Below are 22,107 nucleotides of genomic sequence, written 5' to 3'. Positions count from 1 at the left end.
CTTTCCCTGAAGTCCATTCCCAAACATCCTTTGGTGGTTTTGTTGTTAACTTACTCTCCCACATCTACAATTTAAATAGTCTTTCTAGAGATTTCACTGTGGTGAGGAAAAATTCCAACACCGCGTTGCTAGCCATTAAAACCAAAAACATGCAGATGTCAAATGAATTCATGTATCCTACATTTCAAGTGCATTTTCTCCCAGGAAGTCTGAGGATAGTAGGAATTATTTATTGAGCACTTATGTTCTTCTCTAGCAAATCTGTTGGTCTCAGCCCAGTGGCTTTCTGGTTTTCATGACTGTGTTTGCAGGGGTGTCAGTATGGAATTTTGTGTCGTGCTGTACCAGGCAGCGTAGAGAAAGAGGAAAAACAAGAGGAATAAAGTTCCCCGCATTCAAGAAGGGGCAGAGATGGCCGGTAGGATGTAGGTATATTATCCTCCTCTATGTGGGCTGAGCACCACGGCACTGCAGTTGGGGGCATGTCATCCTGAGGGGCCAGATGACACAGGTGAGGGGCCTGATGAAGTGAGCACTTGGACGAGACTCCATGGAAGAAACTCGATGTAATAACTGAAGAAATGGAGTTTAGAAGGAATGAGAGGCACTACTTCTGTATTTGTTTTTAGTCTGGAAATGTGAGCAAGGCCTAACTGTCTGGCCAGTTTAATTGTAATAAATCGTACATTTGTTGGATGCCATCATTTTCATGAAAACTCAGACACTATCAAGGCCCTAAAGAAACTCACCTGCATGTGAGTCTTCAGTTCAGGGTTTCCATGCTTTCCTTTTATCTAATGAAAACGTCTGCCCATTGTCTGTTTTCTGTCACTTGTATCTATTAGTTCCCTTAAGATTGCATTCAAATTAGCCTTTGTGAATAGAAGACTTTGAGGAAACGTTAGGTCTAAGGTTGGCAGTGGTGTGCTATGCTTTAGTCCTCTGGATGGGATAGCTTTGCTCTCAAATCCCTTTGTCCCCTGAATTCTCTAGTTGGGTTGTTAGCTGTCCCCGGGGGCAAGCGCCATCTCTTTCCTTTCTCTAGTGTCCTATCCAAAAGGCCACACAAGTGTAGGTGCTCTCTAGGTAAGCTTGGACTCTTTCTCTGAATGGACTGCCCATTATCACAGATACACAGAGCTCAGTGAGTTGGTCTTTGGTAGCCCTCTTGAGACCCTCCCATCCAGAAGCTTGTCATGGTTTTGCCCTATTAGTGGCTGTTGGGAGTTTTCCCTTAACCTTGCCTCATTCGTTAATAGGTCTCTGGATGGTTAGATGCCTTGGCTTTCTGGGGTTGGAGGAAGCAGAAAAAATAGTACAGTGACAAGTCCTGCTGTGTGTCAGGCACTGTTCTCAACACTGAGTTAATACAGAGGTAAACTAAGCAGGCACAAATCTCCATCGTTGTGTAGCTTATGTAATAGTGGGGGGAGAATGATTTTTACTACTTGGTTCAAATACTGAGCCTTGTTAAAGAATGACTTATCTGAGTGTCTAAGATCTGGGGATTTCAGTGATCAAAGTAGCCAATAGCCAGCTGCCCTAACACTAAAGAGCTAAGATAAGTAGGCGTGTTGTCTTGCCCACTATAGGTTAGCAACAAATAGTGCAGTTGATATGAGGATAAGATGTAATAATCTATGGAAAACACTCATTCCAAAATCACCCATGTGGAAGTAAATGCTAAAAGCATTTATTGGTGTGGTTGTTGGATCTTGTAGAAAGAGCTTGCTATCAATATATTAACACACAACTGTAGCCCAGAGTCACCCGGCAGAACTAAAACTCCCTTTGTTCCTGAATCTCCTGAAATTCCCCCTGCTGTACTTGGGATGGCAGCAGACATCCGTTTCTGGTAAATCTCTCTCTCCTGCCTCTCTCCCTCCCTTTTAGGTGTAGAACTCGCCTCCTGCGGTCATAGACCCTTAAGACCCACACTTGAGCTTTTTATTTTGGGGGAACATCCTTCAATTCCTTTGCTCCCCTTGAAAATCTTTCCATTCCTCTGCTGTTGTAGCGGGGTGGAAGGAGGCAGAGCTGAGGTCCTGGGTGGGTAATTTAAACTTCTATGTTGATTCACTTTGATTAGATTTAGTGATGATGTTAGTTAGTAATAATTCTGAAAAGGCAACCTTAAGGCGTGAAATATTCACAGGCTGTGGCACCAAGTAATACCCCTTGACGTAAGGGAAAACAAAGATATCGTGGCCGTGAAAACCTCTTATTTTTCCCAGTTTATATATGGATAGAACACGAACCTTATCGCCATTTCAAAAACTGACAGAATAACAATTTATCGATTTATCTTTGCTTTTACTCATTTTATCTAAATGTCTCTTCCTTCTTTTCTGCAAGAAATGTTTCAATGACACACACGTTTAGCTCACCCTGTGGCACCTATAACTGCATCACATTTGTTAAGTTTCATTGCTTTTGAAATGACAGATTCTTCTTTCACTTGTAGGAATAAAGGACAAAAGAGTTCACATCAGATACGCTGAATAAAATTAGTATTTCTCCCCACCCTTTTTTTGAAGTGCCTTTTCTCTTCATGATGAATTTTTATAGTTTTGAATTCTTTAAGCCAGAGTTGAAAATATGCATTTGTGATAAATCCTTGTTCCATTACAAGGTGTCTCCAGTATACATAACTGAACATAAGTAGTGGATTATATTCTTGGCATCCAGATCCTCCGAAAGAGGACATCTTAAAATATTGCATTGAACTGAATTGAGCTGAGTTGAGAATACAGAAGTTCTGACATCTGTGAGATTAATAATATGCTCAAGCAAAAGTATCATTTCAATTGATCATCCCCTCTCCCTTCCCTGAAATAGTGTTGTTTGTCCCAGGAAATCATGGTACAGTGATACCGAGGGAAATATTTAGGATAAGTGTGTAACTTGGTGAGATTCCTGGAAGATCTAACTATTTAGAAACATTTTTGTTTGAACAAAGTTATATGGTATCAGCAGCAACAAGATCCCAGCAGTGTTATTTACTTTCCCGGAAAATTTGTTTTAGTTACACTTGGAATAAAAAAGCAACTTCCCAAGGCGGAGATTCTGGCTCTTTGCTTAAACATTAGGGAGACACTCATTTCTAAATGTTACATGTGTTCTGGCACCAGTAAATTCAAATTCATTGTTCCACGTTAAAAAAAAAAAAAAAAAAGTATAATGCTTTCTGAAAACCCTGGGCACACTTTATGTGGGAATCTTGCAGGCATGTGATTTTCTGTGTGGCTTCTGGAAAGACAGCTACCATGAGTTCTGGAAGTGAAGGAGGAAGCTGGGCAGATAACTAGCAGATATCTAGAGGTCATTCTGATGACTATGGCTTATGGGCTTTCAGGAGTTTCAAAGAAAAAGGTGAAGCACAATGTCTAGAAACCCACACGTGTCCATAAAATATTAGGGATAAAATGGGGAAAGAAACACACATACCATTATCAGACAAACTGTTCATGAAGTTTCTGGGCAGCATTTGCTGGCTCATGGGACGGGAAGGGCAATAGTGGTCTAGGGAAAAACAGTGTGTGGGTGTCTCTTGCAATATCCCGGGAACTAATTGCACAGATTAGATAAGCCTCGTCTATATCTCTAATAGAGCCCCAAGTCACTAGAGGAACACGGAGTTTTAAAAAAAAAAACTCTGATCCTCGGTTACAATGACAGTGTTTTTTACCCGGCTCTGCCACTCTCTGTTTGTAGGTCTTCTCCAAGTCACTGGTTCTTTGCAGGGCTGAGGTTCTCTGGGTACTTTTTTTTTTTTTTAAGTTTGCACATGGCTGGAGGTTGGTGATGCTACCCTGTGTATGGATAAATCATACCTAGACTCTTAACAGATTGAGGTAGGAAACATAAGGTGGTGATTAGCCTGCATGGCCTATGAAAGTTGAGGCTATTTGAAAATCCTGGGACTGGTCCCAGGGGCCACCCAGTCAAATCCAAACAAGCCTCAGTGCTTTCTCAGTCTCGGATTGTTTTCTAACATGACAGCAGGGCCACTGGCCCTGTTCTCTGTGGCATTAATTGTGGTCAGAAAGTTCTCCTTATCTGCAATAAAAAAATATGCAGGACTTCCGGGTTCCGGCTTCCGAGACCGGGTTTATGCCCCAGTCCAGAAAGATCCCACGTGCCGCGGAGCAGCTGGGCCCGTGAGCCATGGCCGCTGAGCCTGCGTGTCCGGAGCCTGTGCTCCGCAACGGGAGAGGCCACAACAGTGAGAGGCCCGCGTACCGCAAAAAAAAAAAAAAATATGCAAAATACTGAGTCAGTGATGTGACAAAGCAGCTGATCAGCTGCCCCATTACCTGCAGCTCTCTCATTCAGATGATTGACGGCTGATGTTTGTATTGCACTAAGATGCGCCCAGAGTTGTCTTGTGCAGTTAGAAGTGGTTTCTGTTACCTTTTGTGGATGAGGACACATTGGCCAAACATGCACTGATTCTAGTAGAGGTGCAGCAGAAAATTCTCAGCACATCACTGCATCCTAACCTTTTATTCTTGCAGTGTCCACATTGGATCGTTAAATAGCAGAGCTTATCTTGCCAAAGATGAGACTGCTAAGATGATGCTGAGGAGGAGGATGGCCCCATTTATTGGGTACCTATTTGAATCAGAACAAACCAAGGCAGGTTACATCCACCACACTTGTCATTCTACGTATGTGTTATCAATACACCAGAAGCAGTTTTGTAAAGTAGGCCAGTTCCTTTCTTGTACTATCATTTTCTGCCTTTGATCTGTTTGTATGTATATTGATTTGCCTATTTTTCATTTATATCATATTCAAGAAGAAAAAAGTTTTTTGGGTTCTTTTATTGTGACAAAATATACATAATATAATATTTATCATTTTAGCCATTCTGAAGTGTACAGTTAAGTGGCATTAAACTGTGTAACCATCACGTCTGTACCCACAACTTTTTTTTTTTTTCCCCCACAACTTTTTAATCATCCTTAACAAAAACCAATTAAACAACAACTCCTTTCTTCCTTACCTCCAGCTCCTGGTAGCCTCCTTTCTACTTTCTGTCTCTATAAATTTGCCTGTTCTAGGTACTTCATATAAGCAGAATCATACCATCTTTGTTCTTCTGTGTCTGACTTATTTTACTAAGAATAATATTTTTAAAGTCCATACATGTTGTAACATGTATCAGAATTCCATTCCTTTTTAAGGCTGAATAATATTCCATTGTATGTATATACCACATTTTGTTTATTCATTCATCTGCTGATGGATACCTTTTGGCCATTGTGAATAATGCTGCCATGAACATTGGTGTACAAATATCTGTTCTAGTCCCTGCTTTCCATTCTTTTGGATGTATATTTTGGAGTTGAATTACTGGGTCATATGGTAGTTCTATGTTTAGAAAGGTAGGTTCTTTTTTTTTTTCCCTAGTGCTAACTTTTGAAGCAACACCAAGTAAGGCCAATTCCTTGTTCTCTGAATATGTTTTAAAATAGCGTTAGAAAATAGCTATTTTGTCCTCCCTAAGTCTTCTCTTGTCTAAACTAAAAATTGCAAATTATGCAACTATTTTTTAGAACCCAAATGTAAGATCTTTTGTCCTGCTACATTTCACTTTATTACTTTCATCAGTTAGTTCCGGGGATATCCAAATATTTATTATGGGACCCAGTACATTATTTACTTCTCCCAAGTTTATGTCTTTCTTTGAAATACACTGAGAAAACATTTAAGAATTATAAAAGCAGAAGTCATCTTTGTTTCCCAGTTCATGAATAGTCAAGAAAAGGATGATGAAGATAAAACTGTTTAACCCGTCTTTAAACTTTTTCATGTGGATCCATTAGAATTATTTAACTTTTATCTTATTTTATTTTTTTGAAAAAAAAAAGAGGATTTTTTGAGATTGTGTTACAGCATCCTTGCAGGTGGTAGAGATTCCGTAAACAGTTGTTATAAAAGTGAAGAATTGAAACATTGGCCTTTTTCCTTCAGATGTTTTTACCGAGATCAGCCCTCTCTTATTTTTAAAGACACTTGTGATTATTGTGGGGCTGTTCTTATGTTCAAAGCTTTGACATCAGTTTTTTCCGTTACTGAAGTCTGCTAAATGTTGATGTAGGTTATGTTTGTGTCCAATTTGCTATAATAATAAGGAAGAAAAAGTGATGTTCTACATATGAGCTACTGTATGTTTATAAACTGCCTAGCTATCAAAGTTGAAATAAGAATATTCATGTAAAATACTTCTACCTTTAAACCCCTAGTATGAAAATTCCTTTTCTTAAATATCCTCCTAGGTTCTTCCTCCAAAACAGTTGTCTGATCACTTTGGCATTTGCATGGTGGTTCAAGAATTTTACAGAATGCCTGTGCATTGAGTTGACCAAAAAAAGTTTAATGAAAGGGTAGAACTCCTGGTTGAGTACTTCTTATACATGGATTGAAGGAGACATTTTTCTTTGGAAAGTAAACTTATGTGAAATTCTCTTATTGATGTTTTTCTGTTACCTGGGGAAATTTTCAAGCTTGCTGAAGGTATTAGTCCGTATCTTCTATTCATGCCATGATGCCATGGTTGCTCTCATTTCTGAAAGGATTACATTCCAATTAATTCTCTTTTCTTTCTTTCTTTCTTTCTTTCTTTCTTTCTTTCTTTCTTTCTTTCTTTCTTTCTTTCTTCCTTCCTTCCTTCCTTCCTTCCTTCCTTCCTTCCTTCCTTCCTTTCTTTCTGGCTGCATTTTGGGTCTTTGTTGCTGCGTGCAGGCTTTCTCTAGTTGTGGCGAGCAGGGGCTACTCTTCGTGGCAGTGCGCAGGCCTCTCATTCCGGTGGCCTCTCTTGTTGCAGAGCCACTAGGGAAGCCCTCCAATTACTTTTCTTCTCTCTTTTTTTTTTGTTTTTTAAGTCTTTAAACTTAATCTTACATGTTCAAACTAACTCTTTTAACTTTAACAGAATAACTGTTTTGAGACTAGGGTGTATCTTTGGTTGATAAGGGGTTGCAGCATTTAAATACCTTATGCAGCAAATTGACAGATCACTAATATCACAATTTGCTAGTGGCTTACATTTGCAGAACTGTGACTAGCTAAAAGAAGAAGGGACAGTTGCATAAGGGAAAAACATTGCAGTTGTTCAAATAAGTAAATCTTGATTGTGTTGTCTCATCATAAAGTACCTATACTGATTGAGGATAAGATTAGTCATCCTCTGCTAATTTTGAGTAGAAGGGTTATGACAAAAGTGACTAATAAAGTGGCCCTCCCAACTTGCTAATAGAATTTAATGTCTCATTTTAGATATCCTCTGAGAACTAAATCACTGCTGGAATTTGAATTAAACCCCAAGCTTTCTTTCTCCACATGACAGCCCAGTGATTCATATATGTAACACACACACACACGCATGTGTGCACACAATTAGGACATGCCTATTTTGTTGGTGATGATGAAAGACAGAATATTTGGTCTTCTGCACGGCGCTTCTCTCCTCTCGCCCTCTTTTTCTCATTCCCACAAACCCAGTTGCTACTATATGCAACTCTAAAGTCAGCCCCAAAAATAAGAAACAACATAATCTAAAATGGTCATTATTTTACTCATTTTCCTCATTGTAAATAGCTGACAACACCATTGATCAATTTCCTATAGCTTACTTATTGCCTGCCTTTCCTCAATATCACCCCCTAAACCGTGGTTAAAATATTATTTCCACTGAAAGAACTGCAGTGACTTTTATTTTGTGCATTTGTATAGAGTCTCTTTTTTTTTTTCCCTCCCCACCTCCAACCATAACAATTGACACTTGGCCAGGATATCCATTAACCAAATGTTGGGTAAAACATATTTGTTAGACATGGTTTTGCTTCTTTGTGAAAAATGGGAGAAATTGGGACAAATGAAGATTAAATAGCAGTGGAAGAGTCGCGTTAGTTTGGGGAACAGAAAGCTGGACTAGGGTTGATTTCCTGGCACTGCTTTCTTAGCAAAGAGAACAGTTTTAATCAGTTACAAAAATATTTGTGATCCATATGTTCCTCCCTGCTCATTCCCATATGCCCATATTCTCTTTTATCTTGGTGGATGATGACTTTATGATTCAGGGATGCAAGAATAATACCTCGCTGGCTTTAGAGCACAGTGCTATTTCCAAACGTGTCCTGGTAATTACGCACGCACACATATCCAGGCTGTTCACGCTTTGAGATGGTTACGTGAATATCAGTTTGTTCTTTCTTCGTGGAAAGAATTATATCTTGCATCCACCTACTGGGGCTGGAATAAGGCATCTAAGGCTTAGATTTGAAAACTGCATGGCCATTTCACCGGCTGGATTAACCACCACTGTACAAATAGGAGCATCAGAAGAAGGAGACAGGAAGGCTGTGGTGATCGTTGATAACTTCATTTTCTTTGGGAAAAGGAAAACAGAATCCAAAAAGCATTTGGTAAATCCATCCATCACAGGTGCCTATTCTAAGACATGTTAGATATTGAGCTGGTTACTTAAATAGATCCTAATTTTAAGGCGTGTTGACTTCTATTTAGTATCAAGTTTTCATTATGTGAAAATGATAAAAAATGAGAAATTAAAATTACTGTTGATGAGCAACGCATTTGATCCCTAAATTCATGTTTCCTTCGCCATAGTTATATAATTTTTAGCGACAAAAGAAACACTTTTTACAGCCAAAGTATCCATTTTAATAAGACATAAATAAAGCTAGAAATGATTGATTGTATAAGCGATTGAATTTTCAACAGTTGTTTTCCTCTTACACAGCAAATGGTGTCGTAACCCAATAGGCTGTTGATAAAGCTGCAATAAAATCCGATGAGGAGCCAGCTGTGCTCCTGTCAACTTGGGAGGGGGCAGCGATGGGGAGGCAGAGAGGGTTTCTAAACTTCAGCGTAAATAACTGAGATGCATTTAGTGTTTTCAAAGTCGGGTATATGGTGGAACACGTGCACAGGCTGTTGGATTTAGCAGATGTGCGCCAGGGTAGAGTTGCAGCAAAGGGAGAGAGATACAGCTTGGTTTTGGCAAACGTTATTGGGAATCTGTCTGTCTCTTTGCATTCAAGCTGTATTTGCCGCTGCTCCTGTAGGAGTTGTGAGAAAAAGAAAGTGCACGTTATAGCAGGGATTGTTTTCAACAGGCTCAAAGTTTGCAAATCTGTTGAATCCCTCTGACAGTGTTGCTTTGCTGTCAAACAGAATGCCCAGCTGACGGTGGCAGTCCTGACTGGGAGGGGCCAGTAGGTGGCGGGTAAATGATGCTCACACAGCAAAGAGAATATTCGGAGCTCTTCTCAAACTGTCAGTGGAGAGGAAAGAGCTCTCTCAACAATACCACTGTGAAAGTTTTCTTTTTCCTTTCTTTGTTTTTTTCACTTTTATAGCTAATGCCTCATTAAGTCAAAAATCTTTCAGCCTTCTTAGGATAACTTTCAGAAGAAAAGAGTCACAGGAACAGCACTCAAGTAGATTATATTGATCTATAATTAAGACAAAAGCTTTGGTTAAAAACGGAGGCAAGACTTTTGCTCATAGGTGATCTGGATTGTCATTGAGGCAAACACACAAGCTTGTTTTTTTTTTTTTTTTAATATAAAGTGCGAGATTTCACTAAAAAAGGTTAAAATTGAAGTGAGTAATCTTCGGTGCATAATGCAATTGTTAATTTTAGCTCGTTGCGTGGGTGCCGCTCTGACTTGAACAGCCGGCTGTAGCCTTCATTAGAGAAGAAGCAGGCAGCTCGGGACAGGTGGAGTGGATCAAGCCGTGAACGTGATTTGCTGGAGGCCGGTCATTAGTGTTAGAAACCCAGTCTTGTTTATTTCGTCCCTCACCCTTACCATGGTTATTGCAGTTATTGTGACTATTGACTTTTCGTCTTTTTTCAGGTGGATGATGTGTCAGCCTGTGTAAGGGAATCGCACGGAGATGGGCGTTTTGAACTGTTAATGGGGACATGGGACTCCCGTTGTCTCTGATCCCTCGTGTGGATTTTCCCGGCGTAGAAGGACAGAAGCCGCTCGTAAGTCGCCAAGACCGACAGCAGAAATTCTGCGCAAAAGGTAAAGGGCTGTCATCAGATGGCTGTCATCTCATCTGTATATTTTTCTCATTCTATAAATATGCCTGTTTGCATAAAACAGTTCATGAAAGGCAACCAAAACAGACAGGATCCGTATCAGGAATTCAACTGCCTTAGTGTTTGTAAAATTAGAGCTCAGTTTGTTCTTTTTTTTTTTTTTTTTAAAGCTGGCCACAATCTCTTTTTTATTGAAACCCTCTGGAAAAAAAGTTAGGGCAACAGAAGTCCCATCTCCTCCCCCCACTCAGTACATTGAGAAATAAACTATTTGCTGCTGGGAAACAGAACTTTTTGTTTGGTTAACTACACACATCCCCGGTGTCACTGAAATATAAGAGATCTGTCAGATACACTGAATGGATATCCTCAAACCTCCCCAAACCTAAGAGCCTTGCTCACCAGGCCCTCACAGACTCCCAAGTACCATCCTTGAGGAAAACTTCCTTTTCCCTTCCCACAATCCTTTGCCAAGTGAGCTTGTCCTGTCATGATAGGTCTTAGCAAATTTGCAACAGAAATTACTGCGTTTTAGATTTTTCTCGTGCTTCCTATGTCCAGTTGGAAATAAAGTTACTGAACTAGTAAATGATAAACACTCCCAGAGAAACATATCAAGACACTGATTTGTCCAGTAATAGTTACCATTGTAATGACTAGGAACAGGGCAGTCATTACTTGGGAATTTTTGTGAAAAAACTGACTTTCTAGGCTACAAGGTCTTTCTCTATTTTTCTTTCTCCTTCCTTCCTCTCTTTTCTTCTTTCTTTTCCTCATTCCTTCTTTTCTCTCCTTCTTTCTTGTTTTTCTTAAAAAAAAATTGAGGAGGAAGTAAATGCTAAATTATTCAGGAGCCCCCTTTGACAGCACATCAGAAGGGGAAGTGTCAGGGCTTTATGGAAGAAGGGAGAAAAAAGTACTAATAACAGGCTTACACTTTGAAAAGCCGTTTCCAGTGTCTGTGTAGTCGTCTCTCGTGAGCCTGGAGCATCGGAGTTCAGTTGTGATAGCTTCCTTCTGCAGAATCTCTGCAGCATCAGCCACCGACAGGGCTTGGGGAGGGCTTCTGCTTTTAACAATGTCACTGTCACTTTGAAGCCTGAAACTGTTGTCCCTGAAAGGTTTATTGCCAAATTTAGATCCTATGCGTATACTGAACTATTACCTCTTACATTGACTTCTGCCCCTTGTAGAGTGTACTGAATCCCTTATACCCAGGAAGGTATGTCTGTGGTTGAAATTTGCAAATGATTTATGAGTCATCATAGAGATGCTGCAGAACCAAGTACCACCTCCCGACTCAGAAGTGGAGGAAGAGTTGGGGAGATACTCTCTTCTTCTTTTGCTTCTACTTTGTAGAGGAGCATAGGGACCGGGAGACGTGTGGGACTTACACGTCTCATTTTAAGATGTATTGACCCACCTTGACGGCAAGGTGTATTCACAAGAGCATGTGTATGTGTTTGGAGGGGCGTGGACAGGGCAACTGAATCTGCCTCTTTGTGTTTGTCTTGGGTACTTGATTCGATCTTGTTTTATTCTCCTTTTGTATAAAATTGTCAGGGAGGCTGGAGTTGCTTATTTGAATTTGAGTACAAAGGGAAAAATCAAATATCTCAAGAATAATGGTTAAGACTTCACCCTGTGCTGACATTACTTTCTGATGTCTTAACCTTGTAGGGTGTCAAATCTTGTTATTTTAATTTGCATCTGGGAGAATGTCTGAGCCAGGAGACCTGAGTCAGACCATAGTGGAGGAAGGCGGGCCTGAGCAGGAGACGGCCACTCCAGAGAATGGCGTGGTTAAATCCGAAAGTCTGGACGAGGAGGAGAAACTGGAATTACAGGTGAGCCTGGAGAAATCCCATTTCTCATACCACTGTGTGCATCCCTTTCTTTCATTTTGAAGATACTCTGAAGGTTTGGGGTTTTTTTTGCTTGTAAAGAGTTTGACTAGTAAAATAAATAGGAAGTCCATAAAACGAACCTTCTCCTTTCCCAATTATTAGTCTTCTTTTTTTTCTGACCAAATAGTGCATTCTGGTCAAAATGCCCTTTGAAATGAAAAAAAAAAAAAAAAATCCAAAGAACATATTTAATGACTGAATTTGCCCACAGCTTCTCCATATTAATTCCCAGATCACCTCAAGTAGCTTGTGGAGGACTTCTCCTGAGGCAGCTTTACACTAGCTGAGTTATAAAAATGGGTTTGTAGTCCATGGAATACAGCTCATGACAGACTAAGAAAAATCAAAGACATGAGCTCTGTTGACCTTCCTGGGCAGGCTAAGCTTCGATTCTTATTAGCAGAAAAGCCTAGAATTCCCAGTCAGAGAGAGAGAGAGAGAAAGAACGCTCTAGAAGGGGTAGGGGGAAGTTTGGGAGTGATTGATGGTACTGAAAAAGTGATATGATTAAATACTCATGATTTATGAGAGAAGGAGATTTGGTAGAAGGAAAACAAACTGTACTTGCAAATAACCTGTATCGATTTTCTTTAAACCAAACTACAAAAATGTTAACTCTTTTTATATAAAAAGAGAGCAGAGGCTGATAACAGCATAATGGCCAAAAGCCTTCAAGGCCGGCTTTTCCCCTCCCCAGGAGCTGCTGTAAGGAGGGAATGAGAAAAGCTAAATGGTCAAAAGTTTGGGGAAGCAAGAGCTGGGGGAGTCCTCCCTGGTGGTAATAATGCCTTGTTGCTGTTGTTATTGATTTTTCAACTCTGGTGACATCTTTTTTCTCTCCTTGTCCCCCCTCCCCTCTCCTGGTTGTTGGTGGACTGTTTGTTTGTTTGTTTGATTTTGTTTCTAACATACAGAGGCAACTGGCGGCTCAGAACCAAGAGAGAAGAAAATCCAAGGTAGGGTTCTGGAATTCTGCATTGACCTGATATCATGGTTGCATGTGGATTAACATCAGGGTTAGAGAATTTGCCAATGATTCACATGGCTGTATGTGGATCTTGGCTGCACTGGTGCTGCCTGCATTTAATGGGGTCGTGTTGATGCCTCTCTTTCTTTCCCGCTCTATGTGCTTTTTTTTTTTTTTTTTTTTTTGGATGTGGACCATTTTTAAAGTCTTTATTGAATTCTGTTTTATGTTTTGGTTTTTTGGCCACAAGGTATGTGGGATCTTAGCTCCCTGACCAGGGAACGAACCTGCACCCCCTACATTGGAAGGTGAAGTCTTAACCACTGGACTGCCAGGGAAGTCCCTCTATAGGCTTTTTAATTAGAGCATTTAGGGTTCACATAGCTGCAGTGTATATATTTGATCCTGGCAGACTTGACAGTGCTTTACAAACAAGTAGCTGCTTGTTTTCTTTTCATTTTAAATCAAGTTTGGGGGAAATGTTTTAGTCTGTCTAATTAGTTTCTGCCTTGAAGTAAACAGGTTCTGGTGTTTAGGACACAATCTTCAACTTTTAAAACATCTTCTCAGTCACATCACTTCCAAACCCAGTTTTAGTAGAAATTAATTTGTGTTATCTTTTTCTCCTTGTACTTTCATGAAAAGGCAGCAATTCATTCTTTGTACGTTTCCAGTGTGATGGGCACAGTTTGCTAGGCATGTTCCTTAAATTCATCCTCACATTCTCCTCCGGCTGCATCTCGATCAACACAGGGGTCCGATGCTTTAAGCCCGTGTAGATACTGCATCCCCGTCAACACAGGGGTGTGATGCTTGGAGCCATTGTAGACAGCACTGAGCAGTGGATCTGAAGCTTGCTTTTAAAACTCTGATTTGGGAATGTCCAGAGAAGGTGGAGATGATTCGACAGCCTGAGGATATTTCCTGGGGTTTTTTCTTTATTTTCCTCTCCTTCTCGTTTCTTTTCCCTCCCCAGTCAGGAGCAGGGAAAGGTAAACTGACTCGCAGCCTTGCTGTCTGTGAAGAATCCTCAGCCAGACCAGGAGGGGAAAGTCTTCAGGACCAGGTATACCCCCTGTCATTATGGATCATTGCATGAATGGGATCTGCCTTTGTGTGCATGAGTATTAATTTGGCATTAAATAGTGTTTTGGGGGAGCAAAAAACAGTTCAAGAAGGAAAAAGTCTTCTGGCTTCATCCTCTGTTTCTGAGACATTCAATTATTAGTTGAACAGTTTGTCACAAAGTATTACATTTGTTTTTTTCCAGACCCTCTGAAAACTGCAAATGGAAAGGAATTCAAAAGAATTTAGATTAAAACTTAAAATGTAAGCACAGTCGTGCTGATATTCCTCAAAGGCTCTCTCTTGATAAAACTGAACCAAATATAGTCCCAAGTATCCCATCTCCTTCCTTATTGGAGATTCTTAACCTCCCCAAAATGCACTTGCCTATAAAAACACAAATCTTGGCTTTTATGAAACTTCAGAAATAGTGAATAATGTGCATTGAGCTTTGGAGACATACTTTTATGGCCTTTGGTGGAGATTTCTCACTACTGGAAAAATTGTCCAGAAATAAACCTGAGATGATGGTGAATTTGAGTTAATATTATTAATACATTGCTGCATATCCTTATACCTATTTTTGCTCCTTATAGCAAGACTATTAAGCTCTAAAAATTCAAATTCCAACAAAACCCCTCTGTGACAAAATGGGAAACTTCACATCATATTTATTTTTGTTTGCCTTTCAGGCATCATATTCACTTTTATAAAAATGGTCTTGCTGCTAAAAAATTTTCCTTATTTTATCAGAGCCTGAGAGCAGTCAAGACAAGTAAAATGATTTATCTGAGCCCAGAGGAGGAAAAATTGATTAAGATAGCATTATTTTTGTTGGGCCTTGTTTTGCTTTGCTCTTTTTACTTTAATTAAAATAGTCTAAATTCTCCTCATGGGTACAGAGAGCATTGAGAGCACTTTCTTTAAAAGGACCAAAAATAAAATCCTTATAGATTTTGTCCTAAGAGTATTTTTTTTCCCTAGCCTCATTTCCTTAATATGCCACCCATGTCGTAAGGCATGGGCAGGCTAGCTTTCAGTAGCCATCCCTATGTTTCATACACAGGCTTTATTTTACTTGGGCTCTGAGAAATATGTGGCTTTTGTTCAGCATTTTATTTGTGCTTCTTCTTTTAAGGGAGATTGAAAAGGGGGAATAATGTGAATATCACAGCTTATATTATTCAACATTGATTGATGGCTTGTGATGTAATGCACACAATATATGTTAACTCTGCAGAATGACAGACCCTGGGAGAAGTAATGCCCCAGTGGTCCCCCACTTCTAATGCCAGGCAGAGGAGGACAGCCTTTATAGATTTCATCTGCTTTTTATCCTATTTGACAAGTACCAGGAGGAAATTTTTTAAGAGATCATCTGTATCATTGTGCCCATCCTGGACCTAAGTCTAGGTTCTCCATACAATTGGTGCAGAGAAATAAGAGGCAAACGGTGCTTTGTTCCTGCTGGTTCCAAGCTGAGTAACTAAGACTAGCTTTGTAGAAATTAGAGCTTGCAAGCCTCTCTTTGGACTGGCTGAGGTGTGGTGGAAGCAGGGGGCTGCTAGACACACAAATAAGTGAGTGGCCGTGCTACTTTTTTTATAAAATAAAGAAGCAGACCTTTGAGCTTGAATGCAATGCCTTCATTAGGTACTACCGGCACTTAAACAAAATGTGGGAACTGAATCCCTGAGAACACTGGCCGAAGTATACAGTATACGGATTGTATTGCTTCCCCAATGTTTGTATATTCACAGTATTTGGAAAACTGCCTTCATTTTCCTGCGTGGGAAAAACTCTTGCTACCTGTATTACTTGATCTCAGACCCATAGCTGATGGTTCAGCCTGTCCTTAAGTTAAAGGAGTTTTGCTTTTCTAATGTTATACTATTTACCTATCAGTGTATTACTGCAACTTGAATCATTCTTTTCCTGTTGTTGGATATAAACTCATCCTGTACCGATGTATTTATTAATACTTGTATTTTATTATTGAGCATATCAATAAAAATATTAAAAAAGAACAGATTGTTTTTTACCAACTCTATAGCACTTTTGTGTGTTCTTTCAACACCAGAATGTGTAGAAAAGACAGGTATGTTTCTGAGTATGGTATTTGTCAACACACGGCATGAGTTTGTACATATTTTTGGTAAATGATGTCCTTTAGCCTGTGCTCTTACATTTATATTTCCAAGCCTCTTTGATTTTAGATTCAAACTTACCGAGGCTGGATGGTTCAATCGGTTTTGAAGAAGCAATGAGACCACTGCCATGGCCTGGTACCATCACTTTCCTCCCCTGATCCACTGTCGAATCAGTTCTTCCCCACTCAGAGCCAGAAATGATCCAGCTGTTTCCTTAACAAGTGGAAGCAAACCGTAACCCCGAAGTCTGCCTGAATCTTTGCAGACTGAGACATTTCTGTCCCAAGTCCGGTGCTAAAAGACCTTACAATCAAATTACACTCCGTTTTACATAATTTGTATATGTCCGTCCCGAGGATAAACATGTGGATATCAGGAAACCCGGCTAAGATAAATATTTACCATGAGAAGGTGTTTTATTTCATCCTCTGTATCATGCATCTTTCCAAACATGGTGACTTTTTATTCCAGCCTGGAATACACAATGGAGCCCCTCCCAAAAAAGAAATTTGGCTTTGGAGGACTTTTGTTTTCTGCTTGTTAGATTAGCTAGATGTACCAAGAACCATTAAGAATCCCAGACTGACCGTAGTTTGAGGATGTAAAGGCATAGTTTAGTCACATGTAGAGGAGCATTAGTTTAGTTATCAGTGAGAAACACTATTAGTCATTGGGAATATTTTTTTCCTACATCATAAACGTTAATGTCGCTAGTAGAAGAAAGCTTTCCCATCAAATCATCTCTTACATAAGAGCCAGTGGGCTTAATGTTGGCTCATTTGTCATAGTTTTAATCATAGTGTAGTTTTTTCATAAAACTGAAAAACATAATTTGGCTCATTCTTCTTCAAAACAGTGAACATACTATCAACCAAATGGCTGATATATGAGTTAATACAAAATGATCTGTTTTCAGTGAAAAATCCATAAATATAAAAGTGGATCCAGTCCCAATACTGTAAATGGTCAGCCAAGCATCAGTTCAAGAGAATCTGACATCTTGGAAAGGATTAACTGATGCTAGAATTAAAATAATATTAAATATTTATATATAACTGATGGAAAATATAGTCCTATTTTCTACCTTTTCTAAAAGGCAGTGCTTATTGTAACCATATATTACGATGATTTATTAATAGCCTTTGTAAACAATGTATGATAAGAACCCATACCTAGGATTCCTGCAATTCTATATCTTGAGTTTTCATAGTGATAGAAATCATTATTGATATGGTTCTAAAACAGATTTTTAATTGTAAATTGGCTGTCGTGGCCTTTATTTATGTCTGTTTTTTCCGTAATTATGATTCATAGTATCTGTCCGTCTGTGTTTGTGCCAATTTTTCCTTGCAAGGAATTATAGAAAAGAACTGCAGAAGCCTCTTTTTTTTTTTTTTTTGAGACATGACAGGAGCTGTGATGCAAGCTTATTGATAAAGAAAATTTTTCCTAGGTGTTTAAAAATAAACCTGTAGAGAAAATAAGTGTTGTTATCTACGGGAATTTAACTTGCTTATGGTTAATATTCATGAGGCAAAGTTTTAGTACTATATACTTCTCATGACCTTCCATTGACTTCTGAAGTTTAATTCACCTTAAAGGGCAATTATTTTTCTGACAGGTTTAATTTTTTACCATTTAAGAAAAAAAAAAAAATCTGCACCTGGCTTTCATTTTCCTGTTCTTAATAATCTCTATGCAAAATGGAAACCAGACAGAGATTCTTAAATCTGGCCCTAAATTATTATATTTTTTCCCCAACAGGAATCAATTCATTTACAGCTTTCCAGTTTTCCCAGCCTGCAAGAGGATGATAAATCTAGGAAAGATGACTCTGAAAGAGAAAAAGAAAAGGATAAAAACAAAGATAAAACCTGTGAAAAACCCAAGATCAGAATGTTATCAAAAGGTGAATGTGAAAATGTTTCCTTAACTTAATTTGGACTCATAAATAGTCACAGAATACATTATAGATTTTACACACATGTCACCTCCCACCAAATTCTGCATATAATTTTATATGTGTACGTATGTGTGTGTGTAAAAGGTGATGTGACCTTGATTTTTCTCTTTCTGTTCATGGTGTCATTTTTGTGTATCTAGAAAGGTTATTTTTAGGATCACATATTTCTTTGGATATTCGTTTGGATATCCTATTTTCAATGAGAAGTTTGTACAAGGGAGTGAATATAAATATGTTCTTAATTCAGGTTTATTAGTCCAGTTAACTCGAATTGATGAACAGTAATAGTACCCAGTTTTATATCTTGACTTTCGTGTTTACCTTAAAAAACAGATAGTGGATTAGCAATTCTCAGTCGATAAGTGGTAAGTGTTGTTATCCCCAAAGCACAGATGTATATACCAATGTCAGTGGAACACATATTAACATTTTATCTGGCACAGATGAATTTGGTCTCTGCAACCCATGTACTGCTCCGTAATGTCTCATTTAAAATCTACACACTCCTACTTCAATAAAAATTCTTCCCCAAAAGTTATTCCTTCTAAAACCCCAAATCTACAATCCGGGCTTTTCAGATTGTTGCCTTACGTATAATTATACAAAACCAAAACCAAAAAAAGAGAGAGAGAGAAAAACAAAACTAAGTTGAAGTGAGGAATACCATGAATAAATAGCTTTGCAGTAGACTGTTCTTTTTTTAAATAACTGAAGGAGCATAGGGCGTCTGATCAGCTGAGAAATGACGGCTACTTCTCATATTATGCTCTATAACCACATATCTGCCTATAATGATTGTCTCTGCTGCTGAACACCTAAAACCAAGGTGTATCCAAGAGTAAAGAAGTACAGCTTCCTAAGATGGCTTTAGAAATTAAGCTGTAGCCAGCATCAAAAGACTTGAAAGACTTGGAAATATTCAGTGCCCTCCTATACTTTGTATTGATTATTATTTAGACAGTCTTATAACAGAACTTTCAGTTTTTGCCTTCTCTGTTTTAAGAGAAAGAGAGTTCCATGGTATCTCAAACTCTTGAGAGCTCTCTCTGTGGGTTGGGAGTACCCCTCACTGTCACGGGGAGGTCGTGCCCTCGCTGATTGACAGCACAGAATGAACACATGACATTTGACTCCACCCACCCACCCAGACTGTGCCCACTTCCTCTCCTATGACAGTTGGGTCTTTCCACACTGGGAATTTACTGGGTGTTCTCAGTCCCCGAATCTAATTTTCATCCTGATGTAATATTACCAGGTTGCTAGTTTTCTAACATGTATCTTTCACACCAATAGCTTCACCTAAAGTTTACCTGAGCAAAAGGGATCGGGAAAGGTTGGGAAAACCTTTTCCACCCCACCTCCCCATCGGCCTTTCTGACAACTCCATCCTGCTATTTGTTTCAGATTGCAGCCAAGAATATACGGATTCTACAGGCATAGACTTACACGAGTTTCTGATTAACACATTAAAGAATAATTCCAGGTAAATTATTAAGTAAACCTCTCATTTCTAGAAGAGTCAAGTAGAATATTACAATCAAACTCATTAATCCAAACACTTCTAAGAAGAGAGTTGTAAAAGGCAGGCTTCTTCTCTGATGTCTTAAACTGTCTCTTGTATTTTCTTTTTTCTGCAGATAGTTTGCATGTTTACTGTTTATAAATAGTCTTAATTCCTGGGTACTTATCCAATGAATAAATTACAGTTTACAAGTTCTGCTTTTCCGGTCACAAAGAGATACTGATTAAGGGGAAAAAAATAGAGGATGAGAATCAATGTCAAATAAACCAAACATGCTTCAGTACAGCTATAGAACCAACTACTTAGGCTTAGCTTTGTTCCAGTTTCCTATGAATTTAAAATATAAAATTTACTTGATGTGTTTTATGGGCCTAATACCTTGCATGCCTTAATTAATATTAAAAACTACAGGAGTTTCAATATTACAAAATACTTAACAAATGAGATGAGAAATAATCTTAAACAGAATGGAATTACAGGTATTTGGACAGCATATTCCAGAGAAGAGTTAGATACTGATTTGTAGCCACATAGATTTAAACAATCTTTTCCATACATATAAATGAAATTGTTAAGTCTTTGGGAATGGAAAGTACATAAAGCCTTTTCATTGTAACATTTATTTTGCAGAGACAGGATGATACTCTTGAAAATGGAGCAGGAAATTATTGATTTCATTGGTGACAACAAGTATGTTAAATTCCAATGCCGGTTAATTAATCTGATATGTCTTAGTTTGGTATTTGGGTTTAATTATTCATTCTGGAAAGATTTTTAGGGATAGATAAAACATTATTTAATGTGTTTGCTGACTCATTAAATAGAGATGCTGTTGGAGTTAGGAGCTATGTGCTGATGGGAATTGTTGCTTGGACCGTGTGTGCTCCTGCTTGTTAAATTCCTGACAAAATGGCTATAAACAGGGGGCCACTGATTAGCATAGAGTAGCAGTAACAAGAAGCGACCCTTTTCATTTTTATTATAGTTTTTTAATGGGCGCCAGCTGGCTGTAGTCAGTTATGCCTGGAAATAATTGTACTGCTTTCAGTGTCAACCATGTAATGACATATCTCCAGATAGGCATCTGCAGTCCCGTATTATGTCATGTCATTTGTCCTGTGCCTGGCTCTGTTGATAAGGTATCCTGGACCAAAACAGAACACTTTCCAGTGGACATTAAGTTCTCTGTGGTCTGAGAAATGTGCAACTATAAAACAAAAACACTTATTGTAACTTAATCAATACATCTGTAAGTGGAAAATGTGTCTGGAGATGAGGACATCGCGTGATGCCAGAAATGAAATAAGCTTAATGGTTTGGATGAAAAAGAAATGGTTTTGTTTGTGTACCTCTAAAATGTACTACAGGCCAGAAACGAATATGCTGATTCTGCTGTTTCTTGTATTCCTTTCCAGTAATCATTATAAAAAGTTTCCTCAGATGTCGTCCTATCAGAGGATGCTTGTCCATCGAGTGGCAGCTTACTTTGGGTTGGATCACAACGTGGATCAAACAGGGAAATCTGTCATCATCAACAAAACCAGCAACACAAGAATGTAAGCCCCACCACTGTATTTATTTAGCATTTGCTTTTTCTCTTGTGGATTCATTTATAAGAGCACAGTAGAAAATTCAAAGTACATGGCATTTAAAATGTGCAGTGTTATTTATCTCTTGCTCTTATCAGCAGTAGTGGCATTTATCTGTAGAAGATTATCTGAGGACCAGGAAAGTTGATAAAATTTAGGCCATACTGTGTATTTATTGCCTGATCTTTTACATAACTCGTGAAACACAATTTTCTTCCTTCCATCAGTAATCCCTGTGATTACATACAAAACATGGAACGTGTTATGTCAAATATACCTCCAATGAAAAATAACAGACATTTTAAAACAGTAATGACATACATAGGATAATTGTCCTTTTCTTTGTTTTTCTGGTGTATAGACATCGATCTTAGTGTGGTTTTTAGAATAACAAAAAATTCCAAACCTGGAGACAAAAGTCCTGCCTCTAAGACCCAATTCTTTTACTTACTAGCTGTGTGACTTGAAACAAGTCATTTAAAATCTGCCATCACAGTTTTTTCACCTGTAAAATGAGAGTTTTCGAGCTGGCTAATATCTAAGTTCTAGATCTAAAAGGAGGTTGCTTGTTTGGTTTTGCTCCTTTCAGTTATTGTTTGCTTCTGTCTTAATGACTTTTCATGGTGCCACTGAGTCACCAAAAAGCATAAGATGAGTAGTCGTTTGCTTTGGTAATTTGGAACTGTCTCTCTTGAACTCATGTCTCCTTTAAGTACAGCACAAACCACCTTCATAGCAAAAATACACATTAAACTCAAAAACTGTCCCTATATAAAGCATTCTCTTAAGACATCTGTGTATTATCATTTCTTTTTTCACAGTGTTTGGTAAATTGTGTAAACTGCATGGTTTTTAGGAATGCC

At 38.7% G+C, this 22,107-nt stretch overlaps 1 protein-coding gene across 7 annotated transcripts in view; it reads left to right on the top strand.

Annotated features, from left to right (window-relative positions):
* Positions 1-22,107, top strand: part of ARPP21 (cAMP regulated phosphoprotein 21) — a 164,086-nt gene that overhangs the window by 34,890 nt on the left and 107,089 nt on the right. For 2 of the 7 annotated variants that reach the window (XM_007462711.1, XM_007462712.1), the window contains exons 1-8: positions 9,889-10,064; positions 11,762-11,928; positions 12,903-12,944; positions 13,932-14,021; positions 17,935-18,079; positions 19,538-19,616; positions 20,286-20,345; positions 21,071-21,211. In XM_007462711.1, coding sequence (XP_007462773.1) covers positions 11,800-11,928; positions 12,903-12,944; positions 13,932-14,021; positions 17,935-18,079; positions 19,538-19,616; positions 20,286-20,345; positions 21,071-21,211 — 686 coding nt within the window. In that variant the 5' untranslated portion in view covers positions 9,889-10,064; positions 11,762-11,799. Of the gene's footprint in view, positions 1-9,724; positions 9,802-9,888; positions 10,065-11,761; positions 11,929-12,902; positions 12,945-13,931; positions 14,022-14,225; positions 16,066-17,934; positions 18,080-19,537; positions 19,617-20,285; positions 20,346-21,070; positions 21,212-22,107 lie in introns of those variants that run through there. The other 5 variants (XM_007462713.1, XM_007462710.1, XM_007462716.1 and 2 more) reach the window with 5 other exon arrangements.

The sequence above is a fragment of the Lipotes vexillifer genome, unplaced genomic scaffold (genome assembly GCF_000442215.2).
Source record: "Lipotes vexillifer unplaced genomic scaffold, Lipotes_vexillifer_v1.1 scaffold539, whole genome shotgun sequence".
Lineage (NCBI taxonomy): Eukaryota > Metazoa > Chordata > Mammalia > Artiodactyla > Lipotidae > Lipotes > Lipotes vexillifer.
Note: the sequence above shows the minus strand (reverse complement) of the source record. Positions and strands in the feature narration are given on the sequence as shown.